This window comes from Bipolaris sorokiniana (genome assembly GCF_000338995.1).
Source record: "Bipolaris sorokiniana ND90Pr unplaced genomic scaffold COCSAscaffold_16, whole genome shotgun sequence".
Taxonomy (NCBI): domain Eukaryota; kingdom Fungi; phylum Ascomycota; class Dothideomycetes; order Pleosporales; family Pleosporaceae; genus Bipolaris; species Bipolaris sorokiniana.
This window is the reverse complement of record NW_006911910.1, coordinates 463,679-482,012: the sequence shown is the minus strand read 5'-3', so window position 1 is coordinate 482,012 and position 18,334 is coordinate 463,679. Positions and strand designations below refer to the sequence as shown.

Below are 18,334 nucleotides of genomic sequence, written 5' to 3'. Positions count from 1 at the left end.
ACATTAATATCTCTATTTTTTTTCCACAACTTTACCTTTGTACAGTAAATTCCCCTCAAATCCACCCCCTCTCCAAAAACTTTGTCGGAATCTCCACCGTCTTCGCCCGCATATACTCCATCGCATTCTTCCCCAACGTATCAATCTCCGAACTAGCATTATACCCCCGATCCAACTGCTCATGCAACAAAAAATGCACCGCCCAAATCCCCTCAATCTCAAACCGATCTATCCTCCCTCCCTTGTACTCTTCCGGTCCCAACAATGCCTTTATCCGATCAATAGTAAGGAATGAGCGTAGCCAATCCCACTCATCCTCACGTCTGACGAAAAACCCACAATTGCAGTCCGCAGCCTTATCCCCAGAGCGCCCCGCCACAATCGCACCTAGCGGCGCTTGAGCCGTCGGACCAAAAGAAGTCAGGTCAAGGGGGCCAGAGGTCTCGTACGAAACCTGCTGGCGCGGGTACTCGCTCGTAACCTTTGGCGCCTCAAGCTCTTTGACAGTGCGCTCGCCAAACAAACTATGCACGCGCAACCAAAGGTGCGTCTGCGGCAGCAACGCGACCCAGTATTCATAGTACGGTTTCGGAACCACTTGCCGCAAGTCGTTGGTTAAAGAGAGGCCAGGCGCGCATTGCAGGAAGACTTCGAGACACCATCTGTTGAATGCATCGGGAACGTCTGGGCGCACGAGGTCGGCGTCGCGGGTTTGCGCGAAGATGCGGAAGTCGACTGTGGAGGCGTCGAGGGAGGTGGGGTTGGGTTGGGAGGATCCGATGGCGTGGAAGCGGAGGGTTGTGAAGCGGGAGGTATTTTTGCCCATTGCTTTGTGCATCTGTTAGGATATATGTAATGGTGGAGGGAAAAGAAAAAGGCAAGTTACCATATCGTATTTGATCCTCCGTCACTTTACATTTCTCCGCAATGTCTAGACCGGCCATGTACATGTGCCATTCGCACTGCCAGCCTGCCGGGGCAGTGATGCCGATTTTCGTGGTGGGAGGGGGAGGTAGGCCTTTTACGCCTGTGACGCGGACGACGTCTTCGTCGATTTGCTGCATGCGGACGTGAGTGAGGTCGGCGGTGACGTCGCAGTTGTAGTAGAGGGGGCCTTGGATTTCGTAGAGCAGTTGCGAGGTGCATGTTCCGATTGTTACGCAGCCTTTTTTTTAGTTAGTTAGTTAAATGAGATATGTTTCTGAGAAGGGGGTGGGGGGATAGAGTGAGGTTTACCGCCGCTGTTTTTTTCCTTTGCAATGTTGAAGGTTCCGTCGTGTTCGACCTCGGCGATTGGGAAACCCATGTTAACATGTTTTCCCGTTTTGATAAGATCTTTGAACATGGAGTAGTATCCTCCGCAAACGTAGCTTGAGCATTCGATCAAATGCCCTGCTACCAGGGCTCCGGCAAGTTCATCGAACTGATCGTTTCGCCAGTCGTGCCACCACCTGTATTCTCTCAGCTCAGTCACCCCTTTCCCCCTCCATCAAATCAAGCCAAAGAAAAAGAAAGAGAGTATAGAAACTTACGCAGCAGCCCCAACAACCGGCGCAGCATCCGCCACCCGTCCCGCAATAACAATATCCGCGCCCCCTCTCAAGGCCTCTGCAATACACAATCCCCCCAGATACGCCTGGGCGCACACAGGCTCCATACCCCACTCCTCCAACTTCTTCCCATGCATCAAACTCTCAAACTGCTCTCCATCTTTAATCAGACTCTGTACCTGCTCCGTCACATCATCGCCTTCTATCCATGCGACTTTCAAGTGACTGGCGTCGTGTTTCGCAAGCAAATCGACAACGACCTCAGCGAGCAGCTGGGTATCAGAAGCGCCGGCGTTGACGGCGAGTTTAGTTTTGTTGCGGACGAGATGGGGGATTGCTGGTTCGAAGCATTGGAGAAAGGTATCCGCGTACATTGCTGTTTTCATGCGGTCTTCGAGCGTTTGGGTTCCGTTTGTGGTGGTGGTGGTGGTGGGCTTTGATGATTTTTGGTTTTTTACTTTGCCGCTGCCGTGCAGGGTCATTGTCATTTCGGAGAGCCAGTCGCCTGCCTAGCGGGTTAGTTCATAAACTTTTTTTTAAAAGAAGAAGAAGAAGAGGGTTTCTGGAGAGGTTGTGGTACCCATTACTACGTCGACGTCTGGGTCACTGGCCATTCGCGTTATGGCGGCTGAGCGGTCGGTGAAGCCGCCTGAGCAGCCTGCGATGCGTATGGCGCGTTTACGGGTGGTGGAGGGTGACATTTTGAGGCGCTTTGGGTTTGGGGGTATAGTTTCCTCAGAATAGGCTGGTTCAGTCATGGGTGAAATAATTCGTTGGAAAGTATCTGGTAAATGAGAACGACAGGCGTTTGACGGTTATATACCGAGTCCTGTGGTATATGCAAGGCAACCCACGCCCATCTTACAAGCTATTACATTTGAGACTGGCCAATGACGGCCTTTTACTCATAGAGATTTCGATGTCTCATCGCCGTGTCCTGGAATGCATTGCGGATAATAATTCACGATGGAAGACGATTTCCCGACTACGGCAGCGGGGTTGCGGGGAAGACGGGGAATGTTGCACGACCTTCGAAGTACGAGACTGCTTCCATTGCAGTGTTGCTTTGACATTATGAAATTTGTATATCAGGTGGGAATGATGTGGAAATGGATTTCTTTCTCTACATCGAACCTAGTCATGGAGCAACATCATACCCGTGGGAACGCAAGAGGAAAGCGAACTGCACACGGAGTTGGAGATGGTGAGATCCTGAGATGTAAACATGACTCGTGCTCTCGTTTATTGAAGGTTGACCTGAATCGATGACATCCCATTGTCACTAGCGTAGACCCTTCGGTTCGTACCATTTGATAGTCCGGGGCCCGGGGTAATATGCGGGAGTCTTAGGTAAGTGTTCCTTTTAACTAACTAACTAATATTCTTTCGCAGCTGCGATGGCCAACGCTCTCAGTCATCTACCAGTGTATCTTCCTGTCCATTTTCATCAGCTTCGGTTTCATATTTGTCTTCCAACTAGGCTTCAACTCTCACGTCACCGTTACCTTTTTTTTTGCACGGCTTCGAAAGATTGCAAGCCGCTAAACATAGTAGATAGACCAAAAAAGGACCCTCTTTTTAGGGTCAGGCAAACTCCTGGACATTGCCATTAAAGCCAAGGTACAAAGTATTCAGCTAGACTGGGGATAGAATGCACACTACAGTTGTCCAGACATTGCTGGCATAAGAGGTTTCGAAGTTAAGAGGCTGTCAAGTTTGGGATGCATATCTAACGAAGCAATACGGTGGTGTAAATATGTCGTATGCAGGCATGCTAAGCCGCTAGAATTGCAATCTCATACATAATAATCTACCGTCGCTAAGCCCCTAGTAACAAAAACCTTGAGATGGATCACGGTATCTTTATGGTAAGTCATTTGACAGTTACCGTTAGGCCGGCTTTGCGAGAAGGCATAAGGTGTAGGGATGCGTAGCAGTTCGAGCCCCCAATGTACCTAGCGGACCGGCCAATGGCAGGTCCTATCTCTAGCGCTTGCAGCCATGGCGCTGGACGACTGCACCTCAGCCTGTTCATCAGCCTGCTAGAGTCGCCATGAGGCTGAGCAGTAGCGAACATCTGCCTGCACGGCGGCGTCAGGCCTTGTCAACCATCACTCTCCCATCATACTCTCCCATCATACTCTCCCATCATACTCTCCCATCATAACCGCTACGGATGGCCCAGCTTCCCCGGCTGTCTCACGAGGAATACACTGTAGGATGGGTGTGCGCACTCCCGGTCGAGCTGGCGGCGGCGCAGGAAATGCTGGACGAAGTGCACGAAGACCATGAGCGCAATGGCAACGATGAGAACCTATACTCCCTAGGATCGATTGCTGGGCACAATGTTGCGATTGTATGCCTGCCGGCGGGATGTATTGGTAATAACCCTGCGGCGGTTGTGGCGACGCAGATGAAGGCTACATTCAAGGGAATTCGATTTGGACTTATGGTCGGTATTGGCGGAGGAGTGCCCAGCGCCGCAGCGGACATCCGGCTTGGGGATGTCGTGGTTAGCCAGCCTGATAAGACGTTCGGCGGGGTGGTGCAATATGACGCTGGGAAGGCGACGACGAGCGGGTTCGAGCGGACAGGATCGCTTAACGCGCCACCGAAGGTGCTGCTTAACGCGGTTGCAATAGTGAAAGCAAATGAATTCCTGGGTAAGACTAGGATGTTAGAGTATATGAGGAAGCTGGAGGGCACCACCCCTAAGTTCCAGCGCAGCAAGGCAGGGCCCGACGTCTTATTCGACGCGGGGTACGACCACGAGGATGGGCGGACGTGCGAAGGATGCAAGACAGATCACCACAAAGCTCGGGAGCCGCGCGATGAGGAGGTAGTGTCTCACTACGGGACGATTGCGTCGGGGAATCAGGTGATAAAGAACGCGACAGAGCGAGACAAGGTCAGCGCGGAGCTTGGTGGGGTGCTCTGCTTCGAGATGGAGGCGGCTGGTCTAATGAACAGCTTCCCCTGCCTCGTTATCCGTGGCATCTGTGACTATGCCGACTCGCACAAGAATAAGAGATGGCAGCCATACGCGGCGGGAATCGCGGCGGCGTATGCAAAGGATGTGCTTTCCGTGATCCCGCCAGCTGCCGTAGCGAAGACTCGAACAGCGGAAGAGGCGGTTCAGAGCGTACGGAGTTAGTGTAGTCATTCTGTTTCCTGTATTGCAGCAAAGCTAATAGTGAGATAGAGAAAGTAATCTACTCCATTCCATTCCTCCCCAACAAGTCCTTCGTTGGGCGAAAGACTGAGCTCGACGAGCTAACGCAGAAACTCATGGTCGACGAGGCGTGCTACATGATGTCGATTGTCGGGCTCGGTGGGACAGGCAAGACACAGGTGGCGCTCCGGTTCGCGTACATGGTGAAGGAGCGCTGGCCTGATATGTCTGTCTTCTGGATGCCTGCGCTGAGTATGGAGACGTTTGAGCAGGCATGCGCTGAAATAGTACGGCTGCTCGGGGTACCTAAGGTGGCCGATGGCGAGGACGATGTGAAAGAGCAGTTCAAGTGGCATCTGGGCACGGCGCGGGCAGGGAAGTGGCTGTTGATCGTTGACAACGCTGACGATGCAGACATTGTTTTCGGCGGTGCTCAATCGAAGGGCATTGTTGACTACTTGCCACGGAACGAAGAGGGCGTGACCTTGTTCACCACACGTACGCTAGACGTAGCAGTGAAGCTGACGGGCAGCCATGTACTAGAGCTTGGTGCCATGGACCGACAAGACGCAACTGCCTTTTTGACCAAATCGCTGATCAACAAGGAGCTCCTCAGCGATAGTGTCGCCACGACAGACTTATTGGATGAGCTAGTGTGCCTACCTCTGGCCATCGCACAGGCAGCTGCTTACCTTAACGGGAACAGGATATCTATCCGAGGGTACTTACGGCTACTACACAGTACCGAGCTAGACCTTGTTAAGCTTATGAGCAGAGAGTTCCGTAATGACGCCCAGTACAAAGGCACGGCAAACGCAGTAGCTACAACGTGGGTGGTGACGTTTAGTCAGATCCGCGCACGCGATAAGGTAGCTGTGAAACTTTTGTCTTTTATGTCGTGCATCGAGTGGAAAGCGATACCGCGGTCTATTCTGCCGAGAGTGCGGTCCAGAGTGCGGATGACAGACGCTATTGGCACGCTCTGTGCATATTCTTTTCTAACCAGACGAGAGAACGAAGAGGTGTATGACATCCATCGATTAGTACATCTGGCAACTCGGATCTGGGTCAGGCAGTACGGCGACACGAGAAGGGTAGTAGAGAAGGGTATCAGACATGTAGCCCGCATTTTTCCCCGGGACGACTATGAGAACCGGATAAAATGGAGGGCGTATTTGCCACATGCGCTGCGGCTGCTTGAAGACAACCAAGACTCTTCGATGGAAGAGAGGTCGCAGCTGTGTCTCTTAGTAGGAAAATGCCTGTATGTTGACGGAAGATTCCAAGAAGCAGTGAGATGGCTTAAGGAGTCGTATGAGCAGAGGAAGACACTCGAAAAGCGCGATCCGAAGCGGCTACAGGCGCAGTATGAGCTCGCCACAGCATATGAGGCTAACGGACAGGTTAGGAAAGCAGTTAGGCTGCTAGAGCATGCTGTCGGCATACGTACCAAAGTGCTCGCAGAAGACCATCATGATCGACTATCGTCGCAGCATGAGCTCGCAAGAGCGTACCTTACCAGTGGACAGGTTAAGAAAGCAGTTAGGCTGCTAGAGCACGTTGTTGGCATACGTAACAAAGTGCTCGCAGAAGACCATCCCAGCCGACTAGCGTCGCAGTATGAGCTTGCAGGAGCGTACGAGGCCAACAGACAGGTTAAGAAAGCAGTCGGGCTGCTAGAATATATTAATAGGATAGAAGCAGAAGTGCTCGCAGAAGACCATCCTGATCGACTGGCGTCGCAGCATGAGCTCGCACGAGCATACATCGCCAGCAGACAGGTTAGGGAGGCGATCGAGCTGCTAGAATATGTGGTTAGGACAAAAGGAGAAGTTGTCACAGAAGAGCATCCCGATCGACTAGCGTCGCAGCGTGAGCTCGCGCGAGCATACCACGCCAACGGACAGGTCAAGAAGGGCATCGAGCTGCTAGAACATGTGGTTAGGATAGAACAGAGGGTCCACAGATCCGATCATCCCGATCGACTCGCATCTGAGAGGGTCCTGGAATCATGGAAGCCTGATTAGTAGCCGAGCTAATTTTGAATGGATTTGTTTTTGTCTTAATTACACTTTTCCGCATATGCATTTTGCAAGGGCGTTGGTAGCGTGTGATAGAATTACCTCATGTTTGATAGTTGTTGTATTGACTGATACGGGCTATGTCAAGTGGGTAGAGATAGTATTTTTGACTCCAAAATAGTGCAGTAGTCAATTACGAAGAAATTAAGGAAGCTTCTTTAGCACTAAATCTTAAAAACCCCTTCCTACAAGTTAGAAAATCGAAAGAAAATTAATTTTACGACTAAAGTAGTCTTCAATACCTCGGAGTTACTTTTAATTCGAGAGAGGGAGAGATTTAAACTCTTAGCCTTGCGGATTCCTTGGCATTGTGGTAAAAGAGTTTTGGTATCTGGAAGAAAACTCACTACGCCACCCCTCCGTAGTTGCCTTCATTCCCTTTTTCCGTCTACACATTTTGCACCTCGGCCGCGCATCTACAATATTGAAAAAAAATGTGTTCCATGATCTGTATGATTCATTTCGCATACCCATCTATTAAGCACCTAGATACTTTGTATCATCATTAGAACTTGGCATCGTAAAAGAAAAGATACAAGCAGTCTATGTAATGGCCTTCCCGAAAAACTTTCTGCAACTAAACAACGCCATTAGGTTTTTAGTCATTATTGACAAGTTGTGTCATATTATGCATCCATGTCGGGACTACTGGCGCAGCTCAAGACAAGAGCGTTCAAATAAAAAACCCCGTACATGCATTTGCGCCTTTACTCCTTTTGTGTACACCGCGTGCACATGCATTTCATATCCCACCCGTGATGTCACTTTTCCCCCTTGGAGTTGAAATGTACAATTTTTGGAACATGAAGCTGTCTTGCTTCTAATAAGAGAAGGAATGGAAGCTGTTGCGCTTTCCACTGAGGGTAAAGAAAATGGTGGGCTTTGCTGACGAAGTTGACGCTGCTTGAGTGTTGATGATTTTTCGGAACAGGTATTCTGGATCCGAATTTACTAGTGCCTTGCAGACGGCACGCGACAGGGGGGGTCCACTCGGCAGATGGAATGAGCCCTAACCAGCATCGCCTCTCGTAATTGATGACTGATCAATACCTCAAAGCTTCATGGAAACTCCGTTGCGATATCGGTAATACCGGTGATTTCAGTGCAGCGCTGCTAGTTGCCATCGATTCAGAAGCATTCGTCCTCGTTTCAGGCTGAAGTTGGGATCCGACGACCCTGAGGGAAATACGCAGCCCCTTCTTTTTCAACACATCCACTAAGCTCTGTATTTGAATAGTAAACTTGGTGGCAGCATCCAGAAAATGCTCGTAATCAGCGTCGCTCAACGACGCCTGTGCCAAGTCCACTTCGATTGCAATTTCGGTTCGCGCCGTCTGGATGATACCGAGCGCCTCGATGGCACTACAAAACCGCTGCTCTTCAATCTTCCGGTTATCGGGTAACAAAAAGGCGAAGAGAAGAGGCTGAATCTGTATCTGTAACCGTCGAGCATAGACGGCTGGGGTCATGCCAAAACCAAAGCCATCCGTGCTGAGAAATGGCTCAAGCAGGCACATCTCGTGATGAGCAAACTTGAAAGTGCGTGTCCAATAATAGCACTCTAACATCTCCCGTGCAAGATTGGAGTCCCAGCCTTTTTTGCTCAAACAGGCTGAAACAGGGTCTTCGATCCATCGGTACGAGTATTGGCCGCAAGGTTCTCGGATCAGGTGAGTGAAGCGGTACGTCCTGCCCAAGGCAGCGCGGCGCACAATTACTTCGTTGTCATAGCTTCCTTCAAGGCAGAAAATGTATATGCGATTTCGGAGCTCACGTGGCAAACGTGAGAATATGTTCATAACACTGCTGTCTCTACTAGAGGGACTGGCCCTCCTGTCTATGCTTCTGGTAGGTCAGCATCAGCCAGAGTATTCAAATGTTGTCTTGCTCTCACTGTTTTTCAGATTGAATTGGAAGGGAATCGTTATTCGTTGATGCGTGTGACTCGTGCATGTTGTTCCGTCGGAGCATAGTCACCGATGATAATATGCTCGCACACCCTTCCTAACGCGGCCGTTGATAGATGCCGTCCTTTCTCTGTAAGCCAAGGCAAACCGTTCAGAATTCGCACCACCCCTTCTACCCAGCCCACAGTGAGAGCTGGCGGCGACGCATAATTAAGTAAATTTTGGGAGGTGAGCCTCACGCCAGATCACGGGAAGCACTAACCTGCAAAGAATGCCTTTTCGCGAGTGGTTTTCCAACACATTTGCGCCTAGTCGAAGCCCTGGAACGCAGTAATCCCGATTAGGAAAGCATTGCGCGAAGCACGGATACTACGGAAGCCCGAGAACAAGGCTGATCCTACACAGATTACGCTCTGCTTGACAGTGCGGAATTCACAGTGGCACCGAAAACCCCATCCAAGAGGGCCCGAAACAGTCCAAGACTTTTATCGATGTCTTGACCTTCCATATGGCGTGGTCTACTCGGTCGCCCCAACCTCGGTACTACGAAGGGAGTATTTTATTTTTGGTCCAAGTGGCCCCAGCATGCCAGTGTTAGCCAAAACTGGTTTGCGAATACGATGAATGCTAGTGTAAAGTAAGGCCACATGTTTGCGTATACTCAACGTCTTATCCACGCCACCAACTGCCTGCATGTAGCTAGTAGCATTATCGCTATATCACGTGGTAGTACCCCACACTCCTAGGCCCTGGCTTACAGGCTGCAGGCAGCATGCATCCGATCTGTCATCACTCTCCAAACCTTACAACATTGATTCGATACCATCTCAAAGAAGAAATGTGCATTCCCCTCAAGCACCTATCATTACCGCCTCTGCTCACCTCTCTACAATCCCGACTATGCTACACCGCCCCGCGGCACTGCGCATGTACAGCTCCCCCCCCCTCACCAGCACGAATCCAGACACATACTGACGATTCAAGGGCCAATAAACCCGAAACTCATTGTCAGTGGGCATAAGCACTCGATCTAGTAACATACCATCTGACACAGCATACTATGGTTGCGCTGTAAGTATGCAGGTGAGAAAGCGCTATTCTAGGTTCCTATTCGGGCCCTCCGGGGACCGCTCCAACATATGGTCTAGTGCAAATTTTTCCTCGAGCAGACGAGTAGTAATCCAGACTGGATAACGAGAGAAAAAAATCTCACAATGTCGTGGCGTGGCTGCTAGTGGGAACGGTTGGCCACGGGCGAAATTTACGACTACAATGTGGCGATCGTCAGATTGTGTTGTGGTTGTTGATGATGACCATAATGCAGCTACTATAGGTATGGGTGGGGAGCTGCCTGTATCAAGCTACCTGCCTACCATATCGGCACACCGATGTCTTTTACGTTTACCCGATGAGCCCTTGAGCGTCTCCTGAATTCCATGGATGCTTTCTGCATCTCCTAGCCTTTCCCATGACCCTTGGTTCCGCATCGCTGGCGTGACGCGGGCAATGGCTTTGGGAAGACATGTCGTTTGTATAGCAAGATGCATACGTACTAAACGCTTCGGCCCGTGAACCGCCAACTTGGCATTGAGGCTGCTGATCCTGTGCTGGAGTGACGAGTACGTACAAGCGACATGGGACTGTTGGAGACGGCCTCTTGAACATTTCGTGCTCTAGTCATATCATGATTTCATGCGCATTGACCGCATATCTGATCGATGGGGCATCTTCCCGTTGCCTTTTGGGTGCGTTGTCGATTTCCAAATGCCGGCTCTTCCTCTGGCCGCCTTACTCTTGTGACGCTCAGTTTAGCCTGTGTTGGTTTTTTAACCCTCATTTTTGTTGCATATTCGGTTTTCAGGCGCCCGTAATCAACAGTCGGCGACCCCCACGAACAAATAGTGTGTGGCTGCGCAGATGTGTTGGTTCAGCTGATAAGTAAGCTGTGGTGGGGTCATGGGGGCGGAAAGATCCATCTCTTGACCGATGAGATGGTTGATTTGTACGACGACGTTGGATTATACGAACGAGTCCACATACCAGGGCTGTGTGATTGAGATCGATGACTACTAAATGACGCATCAGATCTTTGCATAGGTGTCATTGAATATTCAAAGGTAAGGGCTAAAACTTCAATCGACCCACTTGCAGCCGCCATTGGCCAGCACTTTGTAACAAGATGAGATTTTCTAGGCAGAAGTGGACGCCGTATACGCTAAAAATCTTATGTCCCAGGGCAATGAGATACATTTGGGGCCTACACAGCCCTATCATGGCTTTTTGCTGCACTCCTATTCATCAATGGCGCAAAGCTAAGAATTGCAGACGCGGTTCCTGGACCTCGTTGGACACAAATTCAGGCAGAACCAACCTCGCAATGGATACGATACGGTCGTTTCGGCAGTGCCATGTGCTATGCAAATGTCCCGGGACCTATCAAGAGCTTAAGAGACCATATCCCAATCGTGTTGATAGTGGCGCATCACCAATCCTATTCCAGTGACGCTCAAGGCTGCCAATGCCCGGACATGACTCTTTCACCATAGCGAACTGAACTCTGAAGTCCGATGATAGCATACCACGATCCTGCGTAGGAGTATTGGGAATCTAGAAGCATGAGTGGATAGAATACCCTATTTACCGGATCCTAGGCTAAGGCACTAAACGGCGCCTTGAGAAGCCACGATGTAGGGGCCAAAGAGTAGGAAAATAATCAGAACAGATGTACGATATATGAAAAAGGTACCAGGCTTACTATGTCAATCATATGATCACCCAGTTCCATCAGCACCTAAATCATCACATCTTACGCCTGTCTTCAACGATCGGTATGACACGCAGTAGCAACAACGATGGTGTGTACATTACTGGCCTAGGCCACCAGTACCCCGAGCATGCAATCAGGCAGGAGGATTTTGAGGGATTCCTTCAGCGTCTATATCCTGAGCACGTCTCTTCACCAGCGTCAGTACAGTTCAGAACCCCAAGCACATCTTCTCACGTATACAGTGTGCAAAAGCTTATTGGCTTCAACACAAAGACACAAATATCTTCCCGTCCAACAGTCTTTGATCACACCAAATGGACCCAAAAAGACGCCACGCCACCAACTCTCGGCTCGATATCTCATGACTTTCGTACCGTAGGCGTCACTCTCGCCGCGTCTGCATGTAAAAAGGCCATACAGGAAGCCAGACTCGAGTCACATGAGATTACACACATTGTTGCCGTGACATGCACCAACTCTGATAACCCAGGCTACGACCTCTTTGTGTGCGAGAAACTTGGCCTGGGGCCAGACGTCCAGCGGGTTCTCGTACAGGGCGTGGGCTGCGCAGGAGGTTTGTCGGCATTGCGAGCAGCAGCTGACATTGCAGCCGCTGCATCGCTCAAGAGGCGAAAGGCGCGAGTCCTTGTTATCGCATGCGAAATTTGTAGTCTCTTCTTTCGGGCAGAGATACAAAACATCTTGCAAGGGGGGGATGAGACGCTGCGCATAGCACCCGCATTATTCTCTGATGGTGCTGCCGCACTGGTAGTGTGCAACGAGCTTGCATTGGCTCCATCTCAAGCCCCTGTTTACCAATTGAGGGAATGGGCAAGTATGGTGGCGCCGGGGACGTCTAGCTTCATGTCATATAATTTTGGGAAAAACGGTTGGTACAATGTACTCTCTACGTGACCACTGATAAACTGACTCCGATATCAGGCTTGATAGCTACCATTACGAAAGATGTTCCCAAAGCAGCAATCAGTGCTATCGCACCGATTTTCCAACAACTCTGCAACACATCCAACGGCGCTATTAGTAATAGAGTACCGTTGCCCCAGATGCCAGCAGACTTTGATTGGGCAATTCATCCCGGGGGTGCTGCCATATTGCACGGCGCGAAAGACTCTCTCGGTCTTACTAACGACCACATCAGAGCCTCACTCGACGTCTACAAGCGCTATGGCAACTCTTCGAGCGCATCCGTACTCGTCGTACTCGACAACATGAGACACCTGGGTCCGGGTAGAGACGACGTGGCTGCTGTTAGCTTTGGGCCAGGGTTGACAGTGGAAATGTGCATGATGACGCGATGCCGCAGCTCAAATCTCCGTATGTCAGTTCATCGACGTCAGAGAGCGTCTTCGTTTTGGGCAGCGCTGCAATCGAGATTTTCGAGGAAGGATGCAATACATCATCGGGGATGATGGAAAATGTAAGTTAGTTGTTCATACTGTGGAATTATGTATCCCTAGTTGGATGTTGTATATATCGCTATTTTCCAACAAACAAAAGTAACATGGCAAACGAATCGGCAATCACGACATCGCTCTCAACAACAAACATGAATGCGATGTATTCACAGTAACTACTATACAAACATACACATGATAGTCCCGAGAGAAAGTGCGATGTTGCATGGAATCTCGTAGAATTGATCCGCACAATTGTGGATCGCGATGCGGAATCGGGCCCGGACCCGCGGACAATGCCGAGTCCGGGAGATGGACACTACTAGTACTACTGATTGGATCTCCCGCGCAAACCAATGACAATGTTGAACAATTCGCACAACAAGGCGCATCAAGAAACGCACTTGAACCCCCTCTTTCCCCTTCTTTTTCTTCCTCCTTCCACATCAAAAAAAAGATTGGGCAGCAGCATGGAAAAGAGTCTGGCAGCAGACCCAACTCAGCAGCGCGATACACCCGAGAACCAGCAATACAAAGCAGCTTGCTACGCGGAAAACCCTGCATTTCAACATAGCGATGGCAAAGGCGCTACGAAGATATCGCGACGGAAATGGTCATCGTGGTTCACACAACGGGGATTCGATCCCCCTTTTCTCCTCAAATATAGAAGCTCTGACACTTTTATCATTGGGACTGTGACTTTGGCTGTCTTCACTGTAAGTCATCATCATCACCATCATCATCACTACCACTGCTACATCCAAATCTCAAATCTACACTATTGCATAGCGGTAAAACTAATTCAGATACCATGTACAAAGGACATGTTCCTCTACGGCGTCATCGTGCCCGTGATCCCCTTCGCCATCTCGTCGCGCAGCCACGTGGACGAAGATCGAGTGCAGTACTGGGTCTCCGTCCTCGTGGCCGTATACGGGGCGTCTCTTCTTGCGTTTTCACCCGTGTGCGGATGGCTTGCTGACCGCGGGTCGTCCCGGCGCATGCCGCTTCTTGTGGGTTTGCTTGTTTTGCTGGGATCCACAGTGTTGCTGAATCTTGGCAATTCGATTGGGGTGCTGATTACTGGGCGCGTGTTGCAAGGGGCTTCAGCGGCTGTGGTGTAAGAAGCTTTTTGTTTTGTTTTTCTCTCTCTTATTCTTTGGTGCGAGAGGGTTAGGTGACTGACCATGTTGCAGATGGGTTGTTGGGCTTGCGTTGTTGGCTGATACCGTGCCCCAGGATCAGCTTGCCACAGCATCCGGATGGCTGTCGACAGGTATGTCACTGGGTATGTTGATATCTCCGCTTCTGGGGGGTATTGTGTATGATCACGCTGGCTACAATGCTGTTTTCAGCATGAGTTACGCACTAATCGGGTTGGACATAATTCTTCGACTACTCCTTGTGGAAAAGAAGGTGGCGGTAAGATGGGATGCCAGTGCGATAGGACGCCGACCAGTCGAGGCGCATGACAGCCTAGGTGAAGACGCTACACTACAAATTGAGGGATCAGATGCTACTAAAACACCAGCCCAGTCGGAACCAAGCCAGCTCGAAATGCAGCGGCAAGGACCGCCTCGACGGCGGCTGCGGGATCGCCTTCCTCCCGTTGTATCACTGCTCTACTCCCGACGCTTACTTGCCTCGCTGTTCTGCGCACTCATTCAGGCGATCTTGCTGACGGCATTCGACTCAGTTCTTGCTATTCACGCTGCAAAGACCTTCAACTGGACAGCAACGGGTGCGGCACTGTTGTTTCTTCCCATTGCCATTCCGAGTTTTCTCGCGCCATTGTGGGGCTGGCTGTGCGACAAGTACGGCGGACGATACCTTGTCATCATCGGGTTCTTATGCGGCTGTCCGCCGCTGGTGTGCTTGCGTTTTGTCACGGAGAATACCATCAGGGACAAGGTACTTCTATGTGCATTGTTAGCAATCGTAGGTCTCTTCATTGGCATGACGTTTGCGCCCGTCATGGCTGAGATTTCAGCCGTGGCGGAAGCAAAGGAGAGGAAGTTGATTGCAAGCGGACGGCCTGGATTTGGAAAAGGCGGTGCATTTGCTCAAGCCTATGCATTGTTCAATATGGCGTTTGCTGGAGGCTCTATGGCCGGGCCTTTGCTAGCTGGGTTCATTGTTGAAGCACATGGGTGGGTGACCATGGCAGCGGTACTGGGAGGACTATCTGCTGTGGCCGCAGTACCTGGATTTCTGTGGTTAGGCGGTTGGATCGGCGGGAAGCTGTAAGTTTCGTGGTGAAAAAATGTACGTATACTGGACGTGTGTATGAATTGTATAGTATGTCAGAGCATGCTGGTACCATGCATTAGTTGAAGCAGGCATTCTCAGCCTTCAAAAAAAAAGTATTGTTCTACTTTTGACAGCACTATAGCATACTGCCAGGCCAAGTCCGAGGCAGAGACTCGTGGCTGCGGCGCTCATGTCCGGACTAACACCAGCGCATGTGAATCCGGGGGATTGATGACAGATTGGGTTGCGGGCCTTTCCCGTCGGCCGGTTGGCTCGCATGCAATAGAACCATCACACGACCGGTGATGATTGACGTTGAAAAGTGGCATCTGGTCACATGGCGGCTAGTCTGGGGGCATAATGGGGAATTGTGGGGTGCCTCGCCCCGGCCACCCGCTATACTCTGACTGCTAACCGGCTTTGTTCAGGGTCCAAGCAGACTACACAACTGACCGCCGTGCGGCAACGGCAAACTACTCACGGCCTCAGGCTGCGACAGACCACTTCTGCATTACTATAGGCCAGGGTAGAGATCAGATGACGGAGCGGAAACTAGCCCGCGCCCTTGCGCCAAGCCGAGGCCCATGGCAAATGTACCTCGATGACGACCTTGACATTGTCATTCGCGACATCAAAAACGCCATGGAACTCCCAAGACTCGGCTTTGTCGGTGGTCAGGTCGGAGGCCGAGCGATGATGTGCTCGTATTGACTCGGCACATGTGCTACAGTGAAACCCCGATTCTAGCGTACCGGTGCGTGTGTTCTCGGCAAAGAGAACAAGTGCATGTCAACATCACGTGCCGACAACCCTGTCTGAACTTGCACGGCCGTGTGACTGCATCACCGTTGAAAGCAGGGTGAAGGTATAGTTCATGTACATACTTACTGTGTACGTCTGCCGCCAAGTGTCGCTTGCAGGCATCACATGCTACGTCACCACCCACTGCTGCCCTACTCACACTGCGCGAAATCCCCATACTGTGCCCAAAGGGGCATTTGTCATGGATGCTCCGGCTTTCACTCTCATCATCCCGACCCGTAGCCAATCATGTCGCAAGCTCACGGGCTGATTCAGACATCTCCACTCCGCACAGACTCGAGTAGCAAGAGACCTGCCTATTCTGCTCCCCAAGACTCTCCCCGCTCACTTGCCATCGTCATGTGCAGTCCAGGACTACAGCCATTATAGTTCCCGCGAGCGAACCATGGTCCCTATTGCAACGACCTGGCTGGGTATGTTGGCATTTCTTTGTATGCTGACGCTCAGATTCAGTATAAAAGTGACCTCTATGACTGCGTCTTGAGCTCTCTACTCTGCAACTCATCCTGGCAACACAACCTGAGAGCAATATTATTTCTGCAACATGATTCTCACCAAACTCTTTTCGACCTTGTCGCTATGCGCCGCTGTCCTGGCTGCTCCTGCGTAAGTGATGCACTGGTAGCATCACTGCCAGAATAAACATCACATCGTGTCCCTGCTGACTTTTCCTTTAGCCAGCAGAAGCGTGCAGTCGGCTTCAACTGGGGATCTGAGAAGATCCGCGGCGTAAACATTGGTGGATGGTTGGTCCTGGAGCCGTAAGTGACATGGATTGTTTCGTGCTTTGCGACATCCGCTGACCTCCTTCCACAGTTGGATCACCCCATCAATCTTCGACAACGCAAACAGAGGCCGTCCGCAAAACGATATTGTTGACGGTAAGATGCATAACTTTCATGCTGAAACTGATGCTAATAACGCGCAGAGTATACATTGGGAGAAAAGCTTGGCAGTCAGAATGCCCTCAACATCCTTCGTAACCATTGGGATACTTTTGTTACATGGCAAGACTTCAACAAAATCAAGCAGTCTGGCTTCAACGTTGTCCGTATCCCCGTTGGCTACTGGGCATACGACACCTTTGGCTCGCCCTATGTCAGTGGAGCAGCTGTCTACATTGATGCTGCCATCGACTGGGCTCGCAGCGTAGGCTTGAAGATTGTCATTGATCTTCACGGTGTACCTGGATCCCAGAACGGGTTTGACAACTCTGGCCAACGCATGGAGCGCCCCACGTGGCAGCAAGGCGACACCATCCGAAGGACCCTTCAAGTTTTGCGCACAATCTCCCAGAAGTACGCACAGAAGAGCTACCAGGACGTCATCATCGGTATCCAACTACTCAACGAGCCCGCACTTTACAACGGTCTTAGTCGTGATGTTCTTGCGCAGTTCTATCGCGACGGCTACGGCCAAGTACGCGAGGTTTCCGACACCCCAGTCATCATCTCCGACGGCTTCACTGCGCCAAACTCCTGGAACGGCTTCCTCGCACCCTCAGATGCCAATGCCCGGAACGTAGCCATTGACAACCACCAGTACCAAGTATTCGATTCTGACCTGCTCAAACTGTCGCCCGCTGGACACGCCCAGCAGGCCTGCAGGAACACTGGCGCATATGGTGGTGCAGACAAGTGGACCTTTGGTATGTTCAAGAAGATGCGATACAATGAACTCTTACTGACTTGTATGTGTTGTAGTTGGAGAATGGACTTCCGCCATGACGTAAGCATGACCCTTTCACACAACAAAAAAAGCACACAAACTAACTGCCGACAGGGACTGCGCACGTTACTTGAACGGTTACGGCCGTGGTGCCCGCTACGATGGTACCTACTTGGGCAACCTTAAGTTGGGCGAGTGCGGCTGGCGAAACGACCTAGCGCAGTGGCCCGCCTCGTACAAGGACGATTCCAGGCGCTACATCGAGGCCCAGATCCGCGCTTTTGAGTCGACGACCCAGGGCTGGTTTTGGTGGAACTTCAAGACCGAGGGTGCGGCTGAGTGGGATGCTTTCAGGCTCATCGACGCTGGTGTCTTCCCCGCCATCAGGAACGGACAGGTTGAGTACAAGTTTGGTGCCGCCTGCTAGAAACATGGCTCGACAACTGGTTCGAAGTTTTACTTGTTGCTCTCTAGAGGGGGCTAGACGGGCTGAACGCAGTGGCAAAGGAGAAGCAAGCAGGTATGTGCAATTGCATAGAGGGGGCCTGGCTTTCATTGTTCAGTTTGATTAATGACTTACGATGATTTTGGATAACGAAGTACACGATAGCAATGAGATTTTTTTTCCATACACTTTTTATGCAAGCACAAGATAAGCGCTGGGGAGAAGGGGCAGGTACATAATTATGCAATTGTGACCAG

General features: G+C 50.9%; 6 protein-coding genes across 6 annotated transcripts; 4 read left to right on the top strand and 2 right to left on the bottom strand.

The window, feature by feature from the left end:
• Window positions 1-55: 55 nt before the first annotated feature.
• Window positions 56-2,251, bottom strand: COCSADRAFT_164527 (uncharacterized protein; the record flags this gene model as incomplete). The annotated part of the gene is made up of 5 exons (XM_007706462.1): window positions 56-828; window positions 887-1,165; window positions 1,237-1,451; window positions 1,533-2,055; window positions 2,131-2,251. 5 exons carry the CDS (start codon window positions 2,249-2,251, stop codon window positions 56-58), a joined length of 1,911 nt encoding a protein of 636 aa, XP_007704652.1.
• Window positions 2,252-3,445: 1,194 nt separating this feature from the next.
• On the top strand, window positions 3,446-6,957 carry COCSADRAFT_252138 (uncharacterized protein). Its single transcript, XM_007706461.1, has 3 exons — window positions 3,446-4,699; window positions 4,753-5,986; window positions 6,131-6,957. Exons 1-3 carry the CDS (start codon window positions 3,727-3,729, stop codon window positions 6,747-6,749), a joined length of 2,826 nt encoding a protein of 941 aa, XP_007704651.1. The 5' UTR covers window positions 3,446-3,726; the 3' UTR covers window positions 6,750-6,957.
• An 889-nt stretch (window positions 6,958-7,846) lies between these two features.
• Window positions 7,847-8,756, bottom strand: COCSADRAFT_164525 (uncharacterized protein; the record flags this gene model as incomplete). The annotated part of the gene is made up of 2 exons (XM_007706460.1): window positions 7,847-8,645; window positions 8,698-8,756. The coding sequence occupies 2 exons, from the start codon at window positions 8,754-8,756 to the stop codon at window positions 7,847-7,849; spliced, it is 858 nt and encodes a 285-aa protein (XP_007704650.1).
• A 2,340-nt stretch (window positions 8,757-11,096) lies between these two features.
• Window positions 11,097-13,025, top strand: COCSADRAFT_152065 (uncharacterized protein). Its single transcript, XM_007706459.1, has 3 exons — window positions 11,097-11,674; window positions 11,720-12,366; window positions 12,420-13,025. Exons 1-3 carry the CDS (start codon window positions 11,478-11,480, stop codon window positions 12,905-12,907), a joined length of 1,332 nt encoding a protein of 443 aa, XP_007704649.1. The 5' UTR covers window positions 11,097-11,477; the 3' UTR covers window positions 12,908-13,025.
• Window positions 13,026-13,268: 243 nt separating this feature from the next.
• Window positions 13,269-15,233, top strand: COCSADRAFT_40809 (uncharacterized protein). The gene is made up of 3 exons (XM_007706305.1): window positions 13,269-13,608; window positions 13,714-14,012; window positions 14,089-15,233. The coding sequence occupies exons 1-3, from the start codon at window positions 13,363-13,365 to the stop codon at window positions 15,137-15,139; spliced, it is 1,596 nt and encodes a 531-aa protein (XP_007704495.1). The 5' UTR covers window positions 13,269-13,362; the 3' UTR covers window positions 15,140-15,233.
• A 1,244-nt stretch (window positions 15,234-16,477) lies between these two features.
• COCSADRAFT_40808 (glycoside hydrolase family 5 protein) lies at window positions 16,478-18,260 on the top strand. The gene is made up of 6 exons (XM_007706304.1): window positions 16,478-16,570; window positions 16,642-16,725; window positions 16,781-16,845; window positions 16,893-17,612; window positions 17,668-17,692; window positions 17,747-18,260. The coding sequence occupies exons 1-6, from the start codon at window positions 16,509-16,511 to the stop codon at window positions 18,057-18,059; spliced, it is 1,269 nt and encodes a 422-aa protein (XP_007704494.1). The 5' UTR covers window positions 16,478-16,508; the 3' UTR covers window positions 18,060-18,260.
• The last annotated feature ends 74 nt before the right edge of the window (window positions 18,261-18,334 follow it).